This window comes from Falco naumanni, chromosome 4, assembly GCF_017639655.2.
Source record: "Falco naumanni isolate bFalNau1 chromosome 4, bFalNau1.pat, whole genome shotgun sequence".
In the NCBI taxonomy this organism is placed as follows: Eukaryota; Metazoa; Chordata; class Aves; order Falconiformes; family Falconidae; genus Falco; species Falco naumanni.
The window spans coordinates 97,669,999-97,695,079 of NC_054057.1; the positions used below are offsets into that span (position 1 = coordinate 97,669,999).

The following is a 25,081-nucleotide window of genomic DNA, read 5'->3' on the forward strand; positions in this document are numbered from 1 at the left end:
CTCTTTGGGACATGATTTTTGGACTTACTAAGAAGGAAATAACATAATGGAGACTTTCCATTCTGGAAGGGGACTACTGTGTAGTCTAAGGAAGAAGAGAGGGTGAGAGATGACTCATGTAGAAAATTTGGGAGGGGTGGCTGTGTGCTCAGGAAGACATCAGCCCTGCTCAGGGCTGTTCATTGCTGAGGCTGTGATTAAGGGCCTCTTGATAACAAATATCTGGTCAAAGCACCCAAAGTGGTGTTTTTTGTGCCATTAGTGAGAGAATGGACTTTCCCCATCTGGTGTAAAGTCTGTGGGGATACAGCTGCTCCAGAAAATTTTTTCGAACAAATTGGAAACCACCAGGAGGGTGTTAGACTGGGTCAACATTTTGTGCCATATGTCTGTGACTTTGTGATCATTTGCAAAATTAGCATAATCCTGTTCTGGAACGTGGTCTTCTTCTACTACATGTGGTGACAAGGGCATAAACCCAGGGATCATCTGTAAGAAACAAAGGCATAAAAAGTGGGGGTGGAGGGGGCTCTACTAATATCCCTTATTTGCGAACTATGGTGCAATTTGAACATTTTTATGCCGTTTATATTAAATCACCATGTTCTTTATGGTTGTCATTTTGAAGATTATTCTTTTCCTTTCTGTCATACCTTTTATGTGACAAACTCCAGCTTAATATATTTTTTTGGCAGTTACATACTTAATCTTCCTGATTCCTGTGGATACCAGCACAACAATGTGTTTCAGAAACTATTAAAGCTGATGAATCGGAGTCCAGTCATTGATCTTTGCTGGTGAATGGAAGATCCTGAGCCCTGGCTGATCAGGCACCCATGACTCAAGTTAGGGAATTGGGAAGAGAATTTTGGCAAAGAGAAAACTTTATTGTGACCGGGCTCTGCTCACCAGGTTAGCTTGAATCAGTTATTCTTCCTAACACATTCATAAAATGTTCTCCCAGTTCACTGGGTGAATGTTATGAAGATGTAAGGACATGAGAGCTGGCTGTGGCACTCTGCTGTTGTGGAGTTGTTACGATGCAAGAAAGATACAGGACATTTTTTACCACATGTAAATTGTAAACACAAATAATGAGATAAACAAATGCTGCAAAACTCTTTATACTGAAATTCTGCATGAAACCAATTAGGTACGCCTCATTCTTTCCAAATATGTTACACAGTAGACTCCAATGAGATATGTAAACCTATCAGATGAATAAACCCCTGCCTATTGCGGATGTACTTGTGATAACAAGGAACAATGATGGAGAAGAATTTAAGCCTTTCTTTACATAGCGGCATTATCAATGAACGCAGTGATCTTAGCTTCATAATACAAGAGCCTAGTGCTACAGATTTCAGGAGTTACATCATTGCTAAGAAGGCAATAGCATTTCTGAAGTGTATACTGGATCTATAGCCTGATAGCAGACAAGCCACCTGCATCCTTTTTATTTCAGAAAAAAAGGAAAGAAAAGAGGAAAAAGAAGAAGAACAAAGATTTACTTATGGCCAATTTCACAGGTTGAAATCAATTTACAGGTCACTAGGAGACTTTCAGGCAAAGGCATAACATGTCTAACAGGCTCAAAGTAAGAGGCTATCTAGAAAACTGGATTTAAGTAATAAGGAAACTTATTTAAAGCACTAAAACTCAGATGGCAGAGCCTTTCATAACTGAGGTTACTGAACTTTTAACAGTTTTTATGCTTCCCCCCCAGCAATGGTGTTTTTCAGCTTGAAGGCTAGTATTAAGCAAAACTAAGAGTATTCTTTGCTAGTTGCAAAGTGTGATAACCTTTCTATATCTAGACAAACAAGGTTTTAACTAGCTTTACCCTTTTATTCTGTGTCATCTATTTTTATACAGCTTGTTATATTACAGCTACAATAGCCAACAGCTTGTTTTGGTCACCGTCACGCCCATGGTATTTGAACACACCAGACATTCTGCAGCCTGATGTTCTCTACAAATGTCAGTTCACAATGCCATGAATGAAATTATATTTAATTTAAATCACATTAAATGATATCTTAAATTAAAACTACAGCTTAGAGTCAGGATCTTCATCTGGTGATGGGACTCAGAGTTCATCCACCAGTTCTGACACAGCCTGTATTGTTAAAGATAACAATTTGAGCCTGTTGGGAAAAATTCCTGGAGGGTGAAGCTGTGTGGTGCTGATGGTCCCATCAGGCTGTATGTAATGAAGGCCTCAATTTATTGTGTTTCTATGGTTTTCTATTCTTGATCGTCTGCTGATGAAACCTAAGCACCTTGTTACAGAAAATTGCCCATTTATCTAGTACATGCAGGACACCTCCATTCCATCCCTCTGGTGCACCATGTAGGAAGCTCTTTGCAGAGAGAAAACAGCCAGGCTTTCCTTAAGAGATCATCATTTCCCTCCCATGCATTGTCTGAGAGACTGCTAAAGATCTCATTTTATCCTGCAATCAAGCTCGTCAGCTCTCCCCTTGCTTTTCCTTCTCAGCAAGGAACTGAAGAGGATTGCAGCCTCCCCTCTCACAGAGAGAGGGAGCATGCAGCATCTCAGGGCTCTGGTGCTGAACTACAGAACTTGCTGTGCCAGGTGCCGAATGGATATTGTTTGACCTAGAGTTCTCTCTCCGTCACGGTGATTGTTATGGTCACCAGTATTTACTGCCCCACTAGAAGTCTGTGTGAAGGAAGAACCTCAGCCAATGGGTAACGGACCGAGCATTGTGCGTGGCTGTGGGGCATGCATTTCTTACTCTAGCAGACTATCAAGTCTTCATTGATGTCCCGCACACAGCCTGATTACCAGTGTGAAGTTAGTGTAAATCAATAGAAAGGGGCTGGGCAGATGTTACGGCTCTTTCCGCCGAAGCAGTTGCTGGAGCTGCCACATGCTCCGTAATAGCACACGGAGACGGGGGGGCAGGCAGCTGGGCAATGCGTGGGGTGGGGAGGGGCTGTGGGTCTGTGTGAGGCACGGCTGAGAAGCCACAGTTTCTCTATTAGGATGTGAAAATATTTTTCAGGAAGCTGTACTAAATTCCTTACAGCGTCTGGGTTTTATCTGGAGGTTCCCTCTGTTGCCTCAGTGTCTCACTCCTCCAGATCTGGCTTCTGAGGACTAGCGTGACACCAGCTAACAAGACTGTACATTACCTGCTGTGCACATATGGTACCGACGAGCAGAGCAGCGATACATTTTATGGAGGTACCAAAAGTAGCCATCAGCTGTCTCAAACCCATCCTAGGCCAGATTCGCGTGTAGGAAAAACTTCTCTGCTCACTCCTGGCTGCAGGCATCGTGCCCTGATGGACCCAGAGAAAGCTGGAACCCATAGACCCTAAATAGTGCAGAAAAACTTCTATATTACATCGAAGCCTGTGCAATCAGAGCCTGCTGGCTCTCATCTTTCAGATGGGGCATCATTTAGATCATAAAAAACCCAGCAAAACAGCTGGTGGAGGGTTGTGCCACATTCCCTTCTATCAAGCCTTGGGCTTCCAGCCAATAATGCTATCCTTCCAAGACAAAACACACATACCTTCTGGCTTTCTTCTGACGTTGACTCAGAAACTCCCTCTTTCAGCAGCACCTTAGACAGAGGAACAAAGTATTTATGATTACATATTGTGCAAGGCTATCCTGTGATACAGGACATGTGACCAACAGGGTTCGAATTTGGGAGTGACAGAAATTATGAGCCGTACAGAAAGCATGGCTCACGGACAGAGGCAGTGAAATATGAAGTGTTGGAAACCACTCCCACAAGAGACATGGAACTGAAATGCAGAATCTTTTCAAAATTCAAAAACATAACATAAAACACCAGCAAAGCAGGCGTCAACTCCTAAACAAGGATTTTGAGACATAAGGAAGATAACAACTTAGAAAAGCGAGCTCAGTGACTGTCAGATTAATTGAACGCAGTGTCAGGAAAGATTGCTTTGTGAAGTGTTGCTTCTTAAAGCGTTACAAAGTCAGAGAGACATCAGAAACACTGATGGGCAGCAAAGGGGAAACAAACCACAAGTGATCAATAAAGTGGCTGCCAGCCGGTGAGGTGACACGTCAGCGCACGAAGCACTTCGTGGAGCTTGAAGTGGCTAATAGGACTGGGACTAAGCCATTGATCAAAATTATTTTTGTCTTGCAAAAGGTCTTGAAAGTACACCTTCTGGCATTTGAATCCATTTAATAAAAATGCTGCTATTATTTGTGCCTGCTTAGCATGACTGCTGGCAGCCTCTGGAAGCCTTAAAGGCTAAACTCATTAGCTATTTATTACGAAAGAAGTTGGGATCTCCTGATACCACCAATTAATTCAGGCACATTGTTAGTAGTGGGCAGTGCTGGTAAATCATATCTTTGTTGCCAAGTATTAATAAATTACCTACTGTAGGTTTCCACTGGATAAAGATCTCAGCCAGGCCCCCTCCCCAGCATAAGCACACAAACCAAGTACTTTCTCCCAGGCTTTGCCTTTTCACCTGTTCTCTGCTCCTGCTTTTGTGGCTCACCAAGATGGCTCAGGAGGACCAGGGACTCCCACAGCAAACACTGTGCTGCCTTTGTTTGCAGTTTAGGGAGCTTCTGCTGAGCTTGGCTCAAGGCAAAGGTAAATTAGGAAAGAACAGCCACCCTGCATCCCGCAGCGAGCTCTGCCCCGTTTGTTGTGTGTGCACATGATGATCTGGCCGTCAGCAGCGTGGGGGCTCCACCCTGGAGCTGCTGCTATCTATTGAAAATGCAGGTTTTCATTTAAGGGGCTGGCTTGGATTGTCCTGATTTTGGCAGCTGCTACAGAGAAATCTTTTTTTTGTTGCATCACTGTCCCAGGTGATGTCCCTGCTGCCCGACCCCTACCTGCCTTGTGGCTGTTCAAGTTCTATTTCTTGCCGTATCTACCAAAGATGTAGGAAGATTACACCCTTTCTTCAGGAGCGGTGTTTTAAATACCCGGAGACAAGCCCCACAGCCTTTCCTCCACTCCTGCATCTCCCAGGCTGTCTCTCTCCAGCGTTTCACTGGGCAATGTTCCAGTTCATCCTGGTTTTGTTCTGAGGATTTCCAGATCACTAACCATTCCCGTTGCTCTCCTTTTGTCAGTGGTCAGTGGGGTTATGTTTTTTTCCTGTGTGGCTCTCCCTCCTAAGAAGAGATGGTTTTAAACCTGCTGTGAGCAGACTGGGAGGATTTCCTTACGTGGTCCCAGGTTAAACCTGCCAGACTTGCGTTTGTCTTTTTCTTGCAGCAGGTGGTGTTGACTTGCGTGCAGCTTGCCATCAGGTCCACCTCGGCGCTGCCCGGACCAGCGGTGTTTCAGCAGCCCTCTTCCCATCGCGTTGTTACGAAGCACGGTGTACCCACCTACCTGTGCCTGCAGAGGCTGCCGTCTTATCATGGAGTCATTTAGGTTGGAAAAGACCTTTAAGATCGTGGAGCCCAACTGTTAAACCATCTTCTCCATGGAGGTAGGGCAGCCAAGCCAAGCCAGGCAAAGGACCCTTCCCCAGGTGCCCAGCCCCAGTTACCTGCTCCTGGCCTGACATGCAGAGGGCACTGGGCTCTTCTTGCCGCTGTAGCATCCCGCAGGGCAGGCCTGGCAGGCAGGGAAGCAGCCCCCTGCCCTCCCACACCCGCTCCCTGAGCAGCCAGGCAGGTGGAGCCGCTTGTGGGCTAGTGCTGGCCTGTTACTGGGGTGCAACAGGAGGCAGTGCCCTGGAGCAAGGAAGCACGCTACAAAGTCAGGGACTTTGCAGGAGCCAGCAGGCTGTACTGCTAGCACTGCTGTGCCACACTCACCACTTCCCTGTCTTAGTGTCCCAGGCTCCCTCTTTCTCCCAGTCAGCCAGAACATGGACACAGAAGTGAGAACGCAGCAACACAAAAGAGGGCAGGCATGCAGTGTATTGATTTCAACCGGCAATTTCACGTCGACCAGCAATTTCAGTTATTGGTGGTGTTTGCCCACGTGCAGGTACTGCTCTGCAGGCTGCATGCTGCCCTGTTCCCGAAGGCTGTCAGCCCAGGCAGCTGCCGTGCCCCACGGCAGGCAGTGCCTCTGCAGCTCGCTGCTGGCAGCAGATCTGAACGAGAACGTGTCCACAAACCCAAGCGGTTTTCCCACAAGGACAATGACAACAAAGTAACGCCTGCACTCGGCGCAGCACCAGCGCGGGAGGCGGTACGCAGAGCTGTCGGGGTTTTGTTGCAAATCACTGAGCATTGGTGGTGTAACGCACGCCCGTTGCGGTGACGGCTCTTGGCTCAGATGCGGCAGGCAGGTATGACTGCTAATGTGCTCCATGGGGAATATTTGCTGCTTTATCTCTGGGACTGGGAACATCTGTCCCTCCCTCCCAGTCTGCCTGAGATGGGGATGAGTACTCTTGCATTTTCTACCACAGCCCTGGGGTTAGGTAAGCAGCGAGTAGATGCAGGTTATCACAACACATCAGGTGACAGTGGCTTGGTGGAAGCCCCTGTTCCTCCAGGCAGACACCTGCTGATAAACCGGGGTGAGAGCGAAGGAAGGGAGCACCCAAAGGAGCTGGCAATAACGTCCATGCTCTGAGGTCCTGTTCTGAATGGAGACAACACCCCTTCCAAAAGGGATTATGACGGGTCACAATAGTCTGGGGAGGACCAGTGGCGAGGGAAGGGGTTTACTGGCAGCTCTCTAATAGTCGGAGACAATTAAGAAAGTAACGGTGATCTCCACTGTCAAGTGACTGAGAGACTGTTCCCAGCTGAGTACTGCTTGGAAATTTGAGATCTAATTAAAGCAGGCCTTGGATCTCATCATTCTTCCTGCACGCCTGGGACAATGAAATACTGACTTGTGCATCTGTTCTGTATGTGTACTTGATGCAAATAAGGAAGAAGTCTGTAAATACATCAAAAACCATACTTTATTTTATGTATAGCAATACAATTTACATATTAAATAACACTATAATAGAATGATTTGATATAGTTTAACATAACAAAAAGAAGATTCTTCAAGTTACAAAAACCCCCCAAACAAAAAACCAAAACCAACAAAAAATCTCCCTCAAAATACTCCCTCCCACCCTCTCCCCAAACCAAACACCACATTTTTTTTTTTCTGAATGGATCAATGAGACAAACGTATCCAGTGACTGGCTAAGTCTAATTCCTATTGCACACACTGACAATGGAATCAAAAAAAAAATCCAACTTTCACAATCACTGCCCCAAATAAATGACATGTGTGGAAATCTTTTTTGGAGTGTGATGATGGTGTCTCACTGCCTCGATACACAGAAGGTATGTATTCACATAGCCACCACAGAACTAGGAAGGAGGTGAAACTAGAAAAAAATTAGCTTTATATGAAAATATAAAATTCTATGATTATATACCATAGATACAAAGTTCCCAGAAGATGCTTATCCAAGCAACAAAATATTTACAGTTTTAATGATTTTGCTATTTTAAAAATGAAGGAAAAGAAAATAGGAGTACACATGAATGCTTCGGTCTTTAGAAACAATGGCTGCTTTCTAGTTTCAAATGTTCTAACAAAACAAAAAAAAGTCACTACCCCAAATGTTGGAGAGTTGTGACATTGTATAAAATCGACTATCTCCTTTTTTGGAGACGTTTATTCTTAAAACTCAAGACATTTTTCTTGAAATTAATTATCCTCTGTAGAAAATGCTTCCCTTTGCAAATAGTTAACAAAACCACTAAAAACAGTTTAACAGCTAAGACAAAGTGGAGGCCAAATCTCTTCATTACAGTTCCTTCTCTCTCTATTTTTGCATTCCTTCTCCTTTGATAAGTAAAGCCAATGTAGTTCACATTGTTAGAATGGCAACAAAGAGAAGAAGAGCAAAGGGGTAACAGTAAGAGTTGAATTACGTCTGTAAAAAAAATAAAAAGTAAAAAGAAAAAAGAAGCAAAGCAATGCAGTGGATCAACAAATAGGCATTTTCCCTTCATATAAAAATTCACTGGCACCATTTGAACATAAACTTCAGAACACAAGATCTGATGTCAAAAGACATGAATTTGAGAGACTGCTAAATCTTTAAGACAACTACTTTTTAATTTATTTTTTTTTTAAATTAAGTTGGTTTTGTTTTGCTGAGAATTAGTAGTATGTATCTTTGGTAGAATCAATATCTATATTTTTAGCTTTTAAATAAAATATATCAGCTTAAAAAAAGATTAATAAGAAGGCAGTTGTGCTGTGTCATAAAGATTCTTCTCCTAATGTTCCAATGTATCACTCTGGATTCAAGCAATTCAAGCAGTCAGAAACTGGAAAAACAACTGAAATTTTGCAGATCCTGTAAATGATTCCACTAACCTAGAACAGACCCACAGTATGGAAACAGTCACACACAAGAAGCAGTTTAAGGGTTTCAGATTTTTCTTTTTCCTGTTCCTAAACTAATATTTGGAAACAGACGCTGTGAAATACTAAGGACAAATGCTGTTTAAAATGAATGTTTCTTAGACCTTGGTCCTGCAGAAGAGTTGAGGCTTAGCCCGCACACCTGAGCAGTCCCACTGGCTCTCCCAGACCTTCCTAGTGATGCCAAGTTCACGTACAGGAGCGTTTGCAGGATAGGGCATTCATCTGAGACTGTCACCCATTTTAGATGTTAAGATGACCCAGCAGCTTTCCAAGCATTCCCTCTTGGAAAGCTTGCCTGCTCTTATGGGCTCAAAGCATAGAAGTCTTTTGTGACTTTCACATGGTCTACACATGCAAGACATGGAGAAACGATATTTTCTAAATGTAGACACAGATATACATGTGTACTTCAGTCCTTTCTCTCCTTATTTCTCAGGGCTGGTGCTGAGGACCACATTTTATAGCGATGGGATAGACTCAGGCTCTCTTAATTCACAGGCCTGCACGTTGTCTGGGAACTTCTGATGCATGAAAGACATCCCGGCCGAATGCCACGGGGTGGTTGCAGTGCGCGGGGTGGTGTGGCAAAAGTTGTGATGCACAGAGTGGGGCTTTGGTCAGACACTCCTGAGAGCATCTCGGCACAGCAGTATGAGTGCACACCCCTGAACATGCACTTGCTCCTTCTGCCAGTGTCGCTCAGCCCCAGGGAAAGGGTGCCAACCCCTGTGAGAGCAGAACCGCAGCTGCTTACAGTGGGATAGACCTGGCTCTTCCATGCTTTTAATCCTGACCTTCACAAGCAATTCCTAGCTTCATCCACTTCCAGCCTAATGCATCACTACCATCTTTCGGCTATCTGACTGTCAACACAGTGCTTAACACACAGCTTGACCCCCCCTTAAGAAAAAAATCCATGGAGAACTCAAAGAACATCAGTGTAAATTCTTTCCCCATGGATTAGACCCCAAGCAGGTATCTCAGGTGTGGGAAAATGCCAATGCAAATGCATGGATTTCCAAAGCACCTGCTGAAGTTCAAACCCCACAGCCTTCTTTCATTGATTTTTAAAACTTGTGAGAAGGTAAGGGATTAAACCAAGGATATTTAGGCAGTGTGTCATGAACCACAGTTATCTTCCATCACGCCAGTGAAATGAAAAGTAATCAGCTGAAAGTACTGAACAAATGCAGCCCTCTTGATGCCTGCAGTAATCTTTGTGTCACTTAGCTCTTGTCAGGGCTTGGATTCTTAACTTCTCCCTACACCTCCCCAGGAACTTAAATTACTTCAGCCTGAACTGATCCAACTCATCAGAGTCCCTCCGTGCTACCAGCTGGGATTGCCTGGGGCCAGGATCACTACTGGGGGTGCAAGGGGGGGCTCCCCGGCCTCTAACGCTGTTGCACACTGGCCAGCAGAACACTCGGCAGAGCCTTCCAGCCCCTGCAGGCAGCACTACTTGAAAACTTACTTAATTCTCGTTACTGGGGTGTAGGACTGGAAAACCAGCCTTACCTCCTCCCAGACATTAACTGACTCCCTCCTCGGTACCAGGTTGTCCCAGTGCAACGGGGATCCAAACTAACAAGCAATCTTTTGAAACATTTTGCACATTTTTTTATTTGGGCAAGCTGTTGCTGGACACGGGATTTCCTTACTGAAACCATGGATGTATTATACTGTTCAGCATTAGCAGTTATTTGGATAACTTGTATGGAGGGATTCAACAAACTGAGAAGTAAAAAGTGACTGTGTAAAAGGTTGCTGATGAATTCTTGAATACTTTGGTGTTGAATTAATCAAGTGTATCATACTAGGAAGTCTTTCCCTTATTAAAAATAAAAGGCCAGATGTTAGCACATACCAGTTTGCATAGCTCCTCTGCTCCCAGCGAGACCATATCAGTTTGTACCTCATGAGGCTCTCAACTAAAATACCTACTCTCAATATAATTTTAAGCAGTTCGCTTTCAGCTTCCTTGCAAATGAAAACGCACAGAACCTTGCCAAATCTCTGTATTTCCGCAAGACTGGACTGGCAGAAATTAATAGGTTCAAATTGAAATGAAAAAAAAAAATAAAAAAAATACACTGCAACATTTTGACAAGTCCTGAAAACTTACAATGCGTGCTTTGTGCAGTTGAAATTTAGAAGAAACTAATGCCATATATAAGGGATAGTGCCTTTAACTGTATACCAGACGTCAGGATGGTTGAAATGATGTATTTCCTTCTCAAGGCAGATGCAATAACCCCTCCCTACTCAGCCAAGCTATGAAGGACATGATTAGCTTTAATTTTCAGGAGAATTAAGTATGTACTTCTTTTGTTAAATAGGGATGGACCTTCTTGAACTGCAACCAAATACAAAGGAAAAGGGAGCCAAGTGAGGATGTATACTTAAATGCTCCAAAGAATAATTCGGTTATTTCTATAATCTGGAGGAAAACATTTTATTGGTGCGGGAGGGAAAACACAATAAGCTAGGTTTGTGCTAAAGAATTAGTCTGGCAAAAAAAAGAGGGAGAATGTAACTTTATAGGTAGTTTTTTTATTAGTTTGCTTCACCAGTAAATATGGATCAGTACTTTATGTTTTAGCACTAAAGTATGAAAATTACACACCTGTAAAAATGGCATCTAACAGTTATGGAATTAAGAAACGCCTGTCATCATGTAACATACCATTAGGTGTGAGGTCATATTCAAGAAATAGTAAGGAAATTAATGTGTTTAAAATATTGAATAGCTTAGTAATGTAAAATATTGCTACCTTCAATATATCTGAAAACAGGTCTGACTTTGGGTTGTAGTAGATTTCTCACTGTATTGGCGCTGATGAGAATAAAACCAAAACACTTTCCCATCATATGGCTGGTTAAAAACTAAAATCAACATTTTTCTGAATACATGGGGAAACTTCCAAATTGTAAATTCAAAACCTATCACTGCGTCCCACGCATGAATTGCATCTAATTTATAATCATAGTGTATGTAATTTATATATTCCATGTGAAGCAAGTCTTAGGCATGTCTGTGTACAAAACAGCAATTTGAAACAATACAGAAATAATTGTTTCAGCTCCACAAGGCTATTACACTTCCACTGTAGCCAATAATCACCTGCTATGTTTTGTCAAGAAAGGATGAACACTGCTCATCCACTCCACTGGAATGCAGAATACCGTTACCAAAACGGTGACATGATCATTAAAATAATAAATATGGTATGAAGGGGTACAGTATCTGTTGTAGAAAGAATCCATCTGGCCTAGCATTCAAGATTTAAGATTCGAGGGTCACTGTAGTTAGCAAAAGTTCACTGCATTTAAACAAAACAGAAAAAGCATATGTTTGTTGTCATGGAATGTCACATCAGGGCTTGTCTTGTATTAGAATATTATAGGCAGTAACACTGATCATATAGTGCAAACTAGATAAAATTGCGTTTCACTGTGTGAAATAAACAGAGGTGCAAATGCTCAGTAGGATACCATTAAGACATAAAATGGCAAAAAATAAATATCAAAACTTTTATCAGTGTAAAAAAGTAATTGGGTTATTGTATAACCTAGAGTCTGGCAAAAAAGGCCTCAAAAAAGTTCACTCAGTCTTCAGAAGTTCTACAAATTAAGTGCCTTTTCAGGTTTCCAATTAGACAAGAGACTCCATGCTTTCTGCGGGATCAGATTCGTCACTGGCCATCACAGCACCATTTTTGTCCAGTGTCATGGGACCATTTCCATTTTCCTTAGTGCTGACCAAGCTTAGCATTGCCTTATAAAGAAACTGGTACTGTTCCTGGAAAAGAAAGGACAAATTACTTCAATCCTTTTAAGTGTACAGAAACGAGTGGCACTTAAATTTGGCATTTCCAGGAAAGGTCGTGGATGTTCATTACTAGACACACACAGAGCAATGAAAAAGACTCAGAGAGCAATTGCCTCTGTTAATTTAGTTTAACCTTGCCAACCCAAAACTCCAGTTTTGTGTAAATTATATTATTCCTGATATATTATTAAATACTACAGGAGGGAAGGATGATACCTGAGCCCGGAGCTCAGCCCCAGGTTGTTCCCCCGTACGAGCAGAGCCATGCACGCCGAGGCAAGGGTGCTGCTCTCGCTGCAGAGTGGAGAGCCCCTCTGCTGAAGCCTGATCTCCCTGCAGCTCTACCTGCCCTGCTGCAGCCCTTCAGATCACAACATGCCAGGTTTGAATAGCACAGCTTAACCTTCCAGGGCTGGCAGGGGGGTGATGACAAGCGGAAGGTCCTTCTCCGCTAGGGCTGCCCATACAGTGCCCCCCTATCTCTATAAGAAATAAGCCAAACTGCAAATCAGAGACGTACACGGTGGGACTGGGGTTTATAACAAATGACAACTGTACAAAAAAAAGCCCAAATGCAAATTCTGCTTTGCAGCATGCAGTATGGCTTGATAACGTATGCGATGTGTGGTTTAGTTCATGCTTTTGGTCTCAGATGAAAACCTTGTAAACTATCCATTTATATTCCATTTAAAGACTTACAATGTCTGTAAATACTCCAGGCCGCATAAGATTTATCATCTTTGCCACCTGGAAAACATCAACAGCATTTTCATTCTCCAGCTGCTGGGACAGAGTGGTAAGGGCACATAGCGTTCCCGCTGACACAGCTCCATACCTGAAAAACCACACCAAAATGAGAAGTTACTCAGAAACGTACCTGGGCACCGACACAGAGCCATGAAAATGTTGATAGAGTCTTATTCGATTACTGTAGTTCATCTTTGTATCTATTAAATGCTGTTTTATAACTGGCTAATTTTTAGTCATTTTAATTTGCAGAAGAAATTGGATGGTACACCCGTCATCTCAGGATATCTGCAGTACTCAACACAAAAAACTCCATCAGCAGGAGAACGTGAGCCATTTAAACATACCCAGCCTGTAGCCTGTCACACGGAAATCAGTTCTCACATGCCACATGTACTGAAAGCATCTGCATTATAGTTGAGCGTATTTTAAATTCATTAGTGTGAGCTCAAGCAAAACATAAACGATTAGAAAGAAATGAGACTTCGCCTCTTCCTCCACATCTGACAATTACAGAAAACTAACATGGATTTGAGGTGCTCACAAGTAAATGGGGCACATCTCAGCATCTTCCTTAGGTCTGATTTATTGGCAAAAGGCAACATCCCTGAGCTGGGCACCCCAGAGACATTACGGATTCTGAAGAGTTGAGCTGTGCTGTCATTTAATAAGAACCTGAGCAACGGTTATTCATCAGGAGCGTGACTCAATGTGTCCTTGAGATACTGGTCAGGTAGAAATCTTACTGCTGCTAAAACTGTGGCTATGCTTGAATCGTACGTGCAGTGGCGAGGCACGGCGTAACGGAGCCATAGGAACAGGGGCTCCTAAGTGCTTCTGAGGAGCCTCAGCTGTCCTCTGCTCTCCCAGCACTCAGGAGGCTGAAATTCTGTCCTGGCTGTGCTATGGGTCTGCTCTGTGACTTTGAGAAAGTCTGTGTCTAAATGTCGCCACCTGTAAAAGGGGACATCGGTGCTGACTTGCTCTATAAACCGTTTGGAGAGCTATACAGGAAAACTTAAATAATCGGCAAGTGCTGCAATGCCATCTGGTATCATAAGATTACCACTACGATTTTTTACAACATTCCTGTGGAAATTGAGACATATGCTGACTTAATTTCATATGATTTTTGCAAACTCAATTTGCCTAGAAATGGGAAACAGAAATCAGATAACAATAGATCTGCTATATTTGATGAAGTCTATAGCAGAAGAAGCAGAACCGTATACATGGCTCTGCCTGATCATCTACAGGGATAGTGGACAAAGTGGCTGGTGGATGTGCCTGATGGGACACAGCTAAATGCCCCTGAGGGTCTAACAGCATCATTTTCACTTGGGCTGATAACCTCCGGCTCCCAACAACATGAAGGCTTTTCTCATGGAAAATTATGCAGAAAATCTTTATCTAGTTGCCTACATATGGGCAGTTATATTTAAAAATCTTGACAACTGCCTCAAGTTGGAATTTATGAACTTCTTTGAAATATCGTTATCAAGTTCATCCCACCATGTACTGCCTAAATACCACATACATTTAGTATCTGCAAATTCATATATTTGGAATTAATCTGCAGTTGTAATTATTAGTGGATTAAGTGATATAGTTGTTACATGTAGTAAAGGGAAATTTTCATTTTCAGCCACATTTGCTTAGGCTCCAATGAAAAGCAGAATCCACATTATGTATTAGGCATAAAAATAAAATCATTGAATATGACAAATAAACCAAAAAAGCAATTTACAGAAAGAATGACTCAGCACTGTTAGGAGGGAATGCAATTTTGTTTTTTTGTTTTTTTCTTCTGTCTAGCATGAAATGCCCAAATCAATAATGGTTCTAATTCTGTAAAACATAATCTTAAATACTGCAAGAGTAGCAAAACCTCACTTCAGACTACCCAAAACATGAATATTAAAACTAGCCTGAAATTAATCAGTGCTGGCAAAAGGCAACAGAGCTTACACTGTGCATTAGCAAGGCAGGAGATGGTGGGAGAAAAACTACTTGCTGCAGCCCAAGGCACCATTTGCAGGAGTCAGTTGGGAAAAACCTGTTGCAGCAGCAACACGCGGGTGCGAGGTGGAAGCTCACTCAGCAGCGCGAAGACTGATCTGACTGCTGACATACTAGAGCATGGTAACAACATTTTTGCACAGAAGGGGAAGATTCCCAAGATTTTCCCACCAATTCTGTTTTGTAGCAATGACAAAAGGTCTAACGGGCGGAGCGCAGGGGGGCTGCAGGTATAGAAGTAGTTTTTGCTGGCTCAGTGTTCGCTCTAAGGGCAACTCAAGCAGTGGCAGAAATTGGGCTTGCTTGGGATTTTAATGTTGGAATGATGCCAGGAAGCACTCTGCCCACCGGGAAACAGTCCCTCCAAAGACAGCCTGTCAGACCCGGGCTCCAGCTCCACTACAATGGCATTTTGCAGCTCCATAACGTGTGCAAAGTAATAATATGCAATGCAATATTTAGCGCCCTTTGTAACTGGGCATTCAAACACAGCTGGCCAGTCAATGCTCACCACTGCACTACAGCAGAGACAAGTGCTGGGACACGCTGGCCCTCTGCTAGGGGCTCCCTCCCTCCCTCCCGGTGCCATATGGGCCCCTTGAGTGTTTTTGGGGAAGCAGATGGAGGAAAAATAAATCTTCTCTCAAAACCTGGGCCCTTTATCACAAGATACTTCTGCTGATCATCCTGAGACACAGCTGAGCTGAGCTTGCTCTGTTTTACCTGGCACATTAAACCCCAGCTGTTAGACAGGAGCCCAGGCTGTTTTGAAACTGGTTCCATAAGCCCATATTGGGCTGCTTAGAGCCCTGTCTAAACCAGGGCTCTGCTGGGTTCCAAAACAGGTTGTAGGATTTGTTTGGGATACTTCTGGGTGCAGAAGAATCCAAAACGCTTACAAAGCAAACAGCCTCACTTTCTGAGTCCATCTAAGATTATGACCAACATAAAATCTACGCTAAGCAAAATGTGCTTGTCCTCAGATGCCAACTGAAAACTCATCCCTGGAAGATTAAACAGTCTGATCCTCTTCCCTAGACAACTAAACCCCATCTGCTCCATGCAAGAATGGACAACATTCCTAACAAGCGTGCTGTAACTGAGTAACCTGCACATAAATGGGAGAAAAGAGACGACATACTCATCATGAACTATGGTGGGGCCATCCCTTGTTAAGGCCTCTTCCTTGATTACATTGATAAGTTCAAAGGTACTGCTTATGGGAGCATCTGGGTTTGGCCATTTAGGACACTGAAAGTGGCGTACTTCCAGAACGTAGTCATCCTGCAATGAAACACCAGCCTGGGCATTAGCTATTTAGTTTCACATTCATCCACTCCAGGTAGAAAGAGGGAAGATCCTCACTACAATCTGAAGAGATACCATCTTCTTTTATACAGAAAGAAGAAGACACACAGCTCTGGCATCTCTGTAACAGTGAACACCCCAAAATAATGTAACTTTAACAAAATGTTTGATTGATAAAAGATTTTGTATTTGAGTTCAGGGCTTATATCCACATAAACCTCTCAGAGCCCTTATGGCTCAAAGTCAAACAAGAGGAGAGCAACCGAGGAATTTAAACCTAAAAGGACTTGCAAATTAATGTCTTGCAGCAAAATCCAGCTGCAATCTGGATAGATAACTAGAGGCAGGTTTATAGTTCAGAAGAGGTGTACTTACATAAAACCCCTTAATTAAGACCCCCAAACAATGAAACTATAAGTGGTGAATTTTATAAGCAGAAATAGGACAATAAACCTTTGTGTACTTTACAAAGAATAATTGAATCTACTTTTGTGATTTCAAAATGAAAAATCAATGTTATCACTTTAAAATAAGACAATTAATACTACAGTCTCAATAGCTAAAGGAATCTACCTGGAAGTAGAAGATGTGAGAGAGAGAGGGGCCAACGAGAATACCTTTCCCCCGTGAGCAACATGCCCGCACATGCATTTACAAGTAAAACCTTTTCAGAACTGTTTCTGAACTCTGAATTCTTCTTCCATATTTGAATTACGTCAATAACGTTTTGATGAAAAGCCAAGACCCACATTTGGAGGTTTATTTTACCTGGGTAGCTTCAAGGATAAAGTCATGGATGATAATTTGCTCTTCGTTAGAGAGGCACAGTCTGTCTTTGCTGATAAGGGTCACAGTAAAGGCCTCACAGTTCATGGATTCCTCGCGACTTGGCCAGTACACAAACTCATCTTCTGCCTGGAGGAATGAAACAACACACTACTGCAGCCTTTCAGATACCTTCTGTGTGGCTGAAAAATCCAGTGGATCAAAAAACTGGTTTGATAAATAGAGATGGTTGAGAGCTGACCTTTACAAACCATTTCTGTCTAAACCAAATTTACTGTTACAGTAGGCAGTAACCCTGCCAGATCCTTCCTTTGTGTGTCCAAACAGGTAACGTCTGCTTTTTAATTGGTTTCATAGGGAAATAGTTATCTTCGCTCACTCATACTTAACCTTTATATTGCATCCCAGGCTTTATTACCTCCTGCTGACACAGTTTTGTGTGAAATTCAGATATCTGTTTAGAAAAAAACTAATTGACCTTTAAAAATTAATTGCTTATTATTTTTAATTCGTGTTTATTGTAGTCTAATCCAAAAATTCAAGGTCTGTGATTCAGATCTAGGTAGAAGATTGATGGAAACTTATGTAGGGCTGGAATTTTAAGAGCGAGGTGGGGAGTAAGGAGGAAGGAAAAAACCCAAATGTTCTTAGCCTTGAAAAAACCCACTGTCTTAACTTAATACAAGTTCTCCAGCAAAACTCCTCTACTGAAGGGACGCTGCAAAACCTCAGTGAGACTGTGAATGATGGAAGAGGCTCAGTGCTGGAGTAGCCTAACTGACAAGATGTAGATAACATACTGTCAAAGCTATTCTTTAAAAAAGAACTGCAAATTCCTAATTTATTGCAGAGAAAGGAAATTAGGCTCACCACATACATGCAATGCCTGTTTCTCCTCCTGCCTTCAGGGGTCTAATGTCCCTGCAGCGTAAGCACAGAAGCTACTCTGGCAGCACGTACAGCACTGCAACGCCTGCGTCTCTGAGCAACCCATGTTTTACTCATGAGAGAACATGAACTACAAACCCACTTCATCCTGCTGCCGTCATGAGCCTGTCTTTAAACCCAAGTTTGTTTCTGTGGGCCTGGAGCCTTGATGCGCATGATGTGCAAGATACCGTTGAAATTTGGGCCTTAAATGTTTATTGTGGAAATGGGACGTTGTCCCAAGTCCTTCAGAGTGCCTTGATGATTCTGCCCTTAGCTGATGATAAGCAGAGGCACCAGCAAGCAGTGCAGTATCGCTGAACGCCAGGGAAGTGACCTGTCCTGCCACGTGGCAGGTCCTCAGGCAGCAGGTAGCTTGCACTATCGTCTCGTCCTTTGGCATTATACACATTCAGCACCTTGACGCTGCCTCAGCCCCGTGTCACCCCTCCTGGCCAGCCAACACAACCCACACTGAACACTGAGCCAACGCACGGATGCAGCTGCCCAGCTGGCCAACCTCTGCCCTGGGAATGGGGAAGGCGAAAGCACGGACCAGGCGTCCTTGCAAGGGATGCGGCCGAGTCCAGCGTTTCCTCCTTTACCCTTTAATCGCTATTGTTCTGCAGAGCTATTTCATGTACTTGTAAAGACAAGATCAGCCTCTTCATTTCCACCTGACACACTTTCATTTCATTAGTGCTTTCTGATTCGATCGGATTTTTCCGAACACTCTTTGCCTTGCAGGGCCTTCAATCCCTTTCATCACACCACACACAGGAAGCATATTGACTGCTGCCTCTTTAGTAGCCCCTTAAGACTGCTGTTTTCTTGCTGTAATGAAGGTGGTTTCTCTTCCATTCTCAGCTACAATCGTCTGTTCACCTCAGTGATGTGTGTATGAAAGAACGAACCATTTAGTCCTTAATCCTTTTCAACGCGCTGTCTTGAGACATGCTAGTAAATCTGAAAGTAGCGACTACCACTTCACCCGGGTCTTCTTATTCTCTCTCTCTCTGTCCCATTATTTCCACCTAAATTAACATACATATTTGTTTTTTACTTTTATCAAAAATAGCATTTGTAACCTTGCACAGCTGTAGTCTTCGTAGCCTGAGTCTTAAGTCCCCGGGAAAATAAGTGACTATCCTACTGTCTCTTCTTTTATTTCTGCTCCTCTCAAAGTCCTCACCCATGGCCCTGGCCACTGAGTAACCTCAGCGCCTTGCACCCCGCCAGCCAGGCAGCCACCAGAGGCTTCAGCTCAGGATGTCTTTCCCAGGGGGAAGTGCAGAAGGGGAGAACAAAAAACCATGCCCCACATCTCAGAACTTTTTGTAACAAGCTTATGGCAAGGTTTGAGAAGGTGGCCCAAAAATTGGCTTTGCTTTTAACCAGAACATAGCCACAGCATGCAACGGAGTGACCCTGCGCTGGTGCCCAGCTGGGTAAGCGACTGTGGGACTGCACAGGGAGATACACATTGAACTCACCAGGCTCTGGTTGTCCGGCAGCATGACAATGATCTGTGCATTGTGATCCCAGATCATTCGCCAGAAATCTTTAGTCGTATGTGGCAGTGGATGTTGGGTTATGATGAACTCATTACTCCTGTAGTAGCCCTTTTGCAGCAAAATAAACCACACAGTTAGTTACTGCCTTCGATACTTTTAAAGCATTGATTTAATCTTTGGGGACACATAACGACCCTACTTCATTTTATTCCACAATATTTTCACACAGACTATAATTTTATAACTCCATTTCCATTCTGCAGAGTCCCTGTTGTTTTCACTTACTCTAAACCCCAGTATTTATTGGACTGTATCTCATGGAAATACACATTCCATCTAAATGCGTCTTGTATTTAATTTTTTTAGGCAACAATCTTTAATAAAACACAGTTAATAGCTTTACATTATGGGGAAGGTGTTAAAATATCATCTGTTAATACACAGCCATTACGTACAGAATTAAGACAATTATAGGCATCTGGTATTTAGCACCTTAGAATTGATTTTACTTTGTAATTAGGTGTTGGCTTCCTCACCATGATATAAGAGGCATTAATGTAATCTGTTCCCTTCATTCCAGGCAGTGGTGCCAAGCCCACTCTAGCACGCTCAGCTATAAGATTAAAAAAAAAAGAGAGGGTGGGGGAGAAAAAGATCAAAGTCTGGTCATGGCACAGTGCAGAAAGTAAGAATTTCTCAGACGTTAACAAACCAAACAGTGTGCAGTTCCCATCTCCCGCAGGAGAAGGCCAGCACTTTAAGTGCGTTAAAGCATTGCCTGCTAACACAGGATATAAAAGAGAATGTTGCACAATATTCCCACAAGGACAAAGTAATTTCAGGAATCAAATTTTACTATAGCAAAGATTTTCACAGCAGGCTGAATTACCAAATAACAGTATATGCAGTGATAACAGGGGATTTCAGGTAATTCTTGACTGTAGTGTTCCATTTGTCTCCAGCAGCACACAAACCCAGCTGATTTATTTTGTTTTCCCTACCACTCCATAGCACTAACATCACTCACTCCTCCCAGCTGGAGGGTGAGAGAACCTCCAGAGACAAACTCCTTCCCTAATGGGTAACCACCCACAAGCATGTGTGTGTGTTCTTCAGCAGATCTGCACTTCTCTGTCTTTGAGGGCTGGGCTCAACAACATCCTCAACACAACTGCCAAGCGCCCACCTGAAATTACTGCAGCTACGTGACACGAAGTGCAAATTCATAGAGAATATTTCTGCCCCGTTCACATCTCTTTCTAAGATATATCCTGATGACTTCCCTTTTTATTACCAAACTTCACGATGGACCACATCCCTGTGCCATGATTACTTTGGGCTGGCTTGGCTATCACCGGTCCTGTATGTCCTGTACTCTGGCTAACGTGACGGGAAAGATGCGCCCGCGATTGGTCTGTAGCAAATTTACACTGCTGGGCAGCCTTGCACAGATCCCGTATTAATGACTGTGAAACTGTGTCCTTGGGCACTACATACCCTCAAATCTGGGGAAGGCTCACACATGGAAACGTGAGTGTCTAACCGAATTACAAACTTGTGCCAATCCCACCAGGAGATCTCACCTGAGCTGGGAGTGGTATCAAAGTAATTCTCTCAGTATTCCATAGGTTTGTCCCCTACCTAATTATTCAAATACTTAAGCACTTCAAATTAACATTTCACTTGAACAGTATATCTGGCTGACACTGTAACTATTTTCTTTTGTTCAGTTTCATCAGGGTAATTCTGAAAGACAAGACAGCTTGGTCTGAACAAAAGATTACATTTCTCCTTCCTAGTGGCTATGCCTTTTCATGCATAACCCCTGGACAATTAAGTACAAAAAGTTATGCTAGGCAGTAATCAAACCGAAGATGTGATCTTACATGGCACAACTGATGAGTTCCTGTTCTTCTCTTTGTTGCAGTCTTTCTGAGCACTGAAGCATTCCACGTATTTTGCATTACACTGTGTAACCAGCTGAAAGAGAATAAAGCAGTAAGTCAGTCCTCACTGCGCTCTAAATGAAAAGAGGAGGTTTCTTTGCCAACTCCTGCAAAGATGCATCAGTAGAAGAATAAACTGCATTGTTAAACTTGTTTAAGTACTCAAGGTGCCAATGGAAATCATCCTTTTCATACAACATGTTTAATGGATAAAAAGATCTCTGCAGCTCTCATCTTCGAAACATCCTGAAAATGAAGTTCCATCAAAATGTATTTTCACAGAACACGACGTTTAGTTATCTCTGAGAGTATATTTCAAAGGCTTGCAGATATGTTCAGTCAGAAGCAGGTCTCAAGGAAAAAAAGCTAGAAAAACAGAACAACAAAAACTTTTTTTACATTTTCTTCTAAAATAGAAGCCAGATCGTTCCTGCAGAATGTCTTTTTCTGCCAGGCCTCTGTGGAACCCACCATGCCAGCATCTGAGATCTGAGGCCATGGGTTACATTCTCTGGTTTGCCAAGTTCATTCTGGGCTACTTAGAGGCACAAAGAAAAGTCAGGGAGGCAGGTTTGTATTTGAATATTCCCCCAGTATATGGGGAAACAGAGCAGAGAGAGTGAAGGTGGGTTTTTCATCTCCTGCACTAGCAGCTCATTACTCAGCGTAATTTTATTCTAAGATGGTTGAACATAAACTACTGTACCAGGGCATGAGCACAAGTTATTTTCTGCCAGCTCTGTGGTAGCAGCAGAAATGAGAGAAAGATTTAATAATTGCTGCTGGTCACGTCCCAGTATCAAATGCACTCCAAACAAGATAGCACTCAACTCATCTATGTACTGGCGTAAGACCCATTAGAAGTTATGGGGTTTCTAAATACCTGTGCAACGTTGGCAGAGAAAGTAATTTCTGAAAATGGCACTTAAGGTTTTGAAATTTTGCCACGAGTCATCAGAAAACATCTTTATTCATATAGTTTAGTACGTTTGTAAAAGTGCAACACTTTTTTTTGGGGATAAGAAATCTTTTTCTCTTGCTGCATTTTGTGTGTGTGTGCATGCGCTTGCACTTGCTTCTTTAATTTAGTAATTAAGCATCTGGAATGTCTTGACTGATGGAGAAGTACTGAGTTTTCTACAAGTGAATTCAGAGAAAAGCCTGTTCATTTTTTGAATAGCTTGGCACCTGGTATAATTTAACAGTTTCTGTTCCTAGAGTAGTTATTAACTGAGTGAGTTTAGCTGTGAAAACAGATGTCACATATAATCTTCTTAAGATACATAGTCTCACAAAATATTTTTAAATGCATTCAAATAAAATGCAATCAGAAATCTTAGGTTTCAAATAGGAGATATGGGGAAAAAGAAGTTACTTTGGCCAGGATACAAACAGCTGTGATGTAGCAGGCAAAAGCAGTAAGCAGAGTTATTAGCGATGAGAAAGGCATATCGTGTTTCCTGGTCTCAAAATATTTTTCATTCTTTTTCTACAGTGCTGAAATCATAGGTGGTGCTAAGAACCTCATTTCATGTCTTTCTCCATATATATGTATGAGAGCCACAGTTTGGAGGAAGACTTCCAAGCCAAGCTAGCCACAGACTCGGGAACATCCAAGCCCCCTTGGGAGGAACAGGGAGACCAGCAGTACACTCCAAAGCAGTGCTCGTGCCCCTCTTCTCTCCTCTGACTTCAAGAGTGTTAGCACTCACTTCCAGCAGTGTGGCTAAGGCTGTTGAGGAGCGAACTTCTCAAGATGCTGTGCTAATGAAGTGTTCTGGTTTGGTTCCTTATCTATGATAACTGACAGTGAAGATAGCCCTTACAGAAGAGAGTAGGGAAATTAAGTCCCTCTGGGTAGCAGTGATAAGCCTTACCTTGAACTGTTTTTCTAGTCGAGTCTTCCCTCCTATGCCAGGTATGAGGATGCTGTTAACGTAACTATGCAGCTGGTTTGCAGATACTTCAGTCTCCTTCCCAAGGATGGCTTCCAACAAGGCATCATGAATAAAAATGTACTGCTCCTAGAAAAACAACAGGATGTTAGGTAGGTGCTTGGAATAAACTAAAGAGCTGGCATTAACTGAGGGGTAGATCACACTAAAGGAAAGGGTGTGCAGAACAAGCTACCCATGCAAGTAGTGCCAGGCCCAGAACAAAAATTTACAAGCGTAGCACGTACAACTCTGATTAAGTCAAAAGCAAAATCTGAAGTTTCTGGTCTAGAAAAAAAAGAGATGTTCCAGTGCAAAAAAATGCCAGTGATATATTAATTTTTTACAGGGATGTAACGGAAAAATCTATTTTCTTTCTGATTACAACATAAAAATGAACATGGCTTTAACTTTGACCCCACTACAATTTTTACCTCTGTCTGGACGAGGTAGTTGCGCTGTGTCCTGATATGTTTCAGGAAACCCAGGACATTAACTGTGCTTTTGTCTTTTATCTGTTGCAGCATACTGTCTATCACAATGTAGGTACCAGTTCTGCCAACACCAGCACTATAGAACACATAAGAGAAAACCGTGTAACACAGTAAAATGAAACTACGGATGAAAGTAAATGCTCACAACAGCAGAACAGAACTAAGCAAATAAATATTCCTGTTCATAGACTTTCATTCCCCTGCTAGCCCCAAACCATGAAAATTTCTCTGCAAAACATTTTGGTTTTCTGGGAATTTTACCAGGTATATATTCCCTCCCTTCTGTGGGTATCTGTGCTGCTAGGTGCGGATGAACAAAACACAAGCCACCATACTGGTGGCACCAAAACTGGCTGGCCCCACAGGCCAGGGCAGTGAGGATGGGGCTGCCGTGGTCCTGGATTTCACGCTGTGGCTGTTCACATGGTCTGACACTTGGCTCCTTGTCTCCACTGCTGTTATTACTGGTGTTGGCTAGAAGAAGCCATATGGAGATCCACCCTATGCCAAACTGGCACTGCCCTGGACCATCAAGGTTGCTCCAGGCTGTGGGGATGCCCTGGTTGGCTTCAGCCTTGAGGTAAGGCTTAGGCTTCACAGGGGAGCTGTAATCCTGCTCTGGAAATGCAAGTGGTACGGGCACTATGGGCAGGAGTGAGGGGTCTAATCCTGTGGAGGCAGGACTCCTTACAGTGGAGGAGGGCAGTCCTGGGCCCAACAGAGAGGGCAGAGAGAGGAACTCTTCAGAGCTTCTCAGTTTCTGCTCAGGAAGAAGCTCTAACCCCCATCATCCCTCCTCTTCGCTACAGTACTGTACAGCCCCTTCACACCGTGATGAAGGCCACATCCCTTAACTTATCTAAGGGAAATCCTCGGTCAGTCGCAAGCGCTGGTCAACGTGAGCGTGGGTCAGTGGCAATCGCATGCCCAGGCGTCCGTGCATCCACACGGCTGGTTGCCAGCAGAGGTGATCCTACCTTGCCCACACGCGGAATGGGCAGGCTACAAACAAGCTTCGAGCAGGGACCTTCACAACCACACCAGTGCGATGCTCAGCAGCTCAGTATCGCGACGCAGAGTTTTCTAATGCAACTGGGAAGCTTTTGCATCGGAGCTGTCATAAGATGTAGGCAAAGCAAGCTCAGGTCTATCTGCACTCCATGGGGCTGGCACACTCC

The 25,081-nt window shown here is 43.2% G+C and overlaps 1 protein-coding gene across 1 annotated transcript in view; it reads right to left on the reverse strand.

Annotated features, from left to right (window-relative positions):
* Positions 1-6,900: 6,900 nt before the first annotated feature.
* The window catches only part of PTPRG (protein tyrosine phosphatase receptor type G), a 412,309-nt gene continuing 394,128 nt past the window's right edge, over positions 6,901-25,081 (reverse strand). Inside the window, exons 21-29 of the mRNA XM_040589702.1 lie at positions 23,844-23,979; positions 23,353-23,499; positions 21,416-21,509; positions 20,066-20,142; positions 19,509-19,637; positions 17,071-17,217; positions 16,136-16,278; positions 12,928-13,063; positions 6,901-12,198 (exon numbers count right to left, since the gene is read on the reverse strand). Of these exons, the coding sequence (XP_040445636.1) occupies positions 12,052-12,198; positions 12,928-13,063; positions 16,136-16,278; positions 17,071-17,217; positions 19,509-19,637; positions 20,066-20,142; positions 21,416-21,509; positions 23,353-23,499; positions 23,844-23,979 (1,156 nt within the window). The 3' untranslated portion in view covers positions 6,901-12,051. The remainder of the gene's footprint in view (positions 12,199-12,927; positions 13,064-16,135; positions 16,279-17,070; positions 17,218-19,508; positions 19,638-20,065; positions 20,143-21,415; positions 21,510-23,352; positions 23,500-23,843; positions 23,980-25,081) is intronic.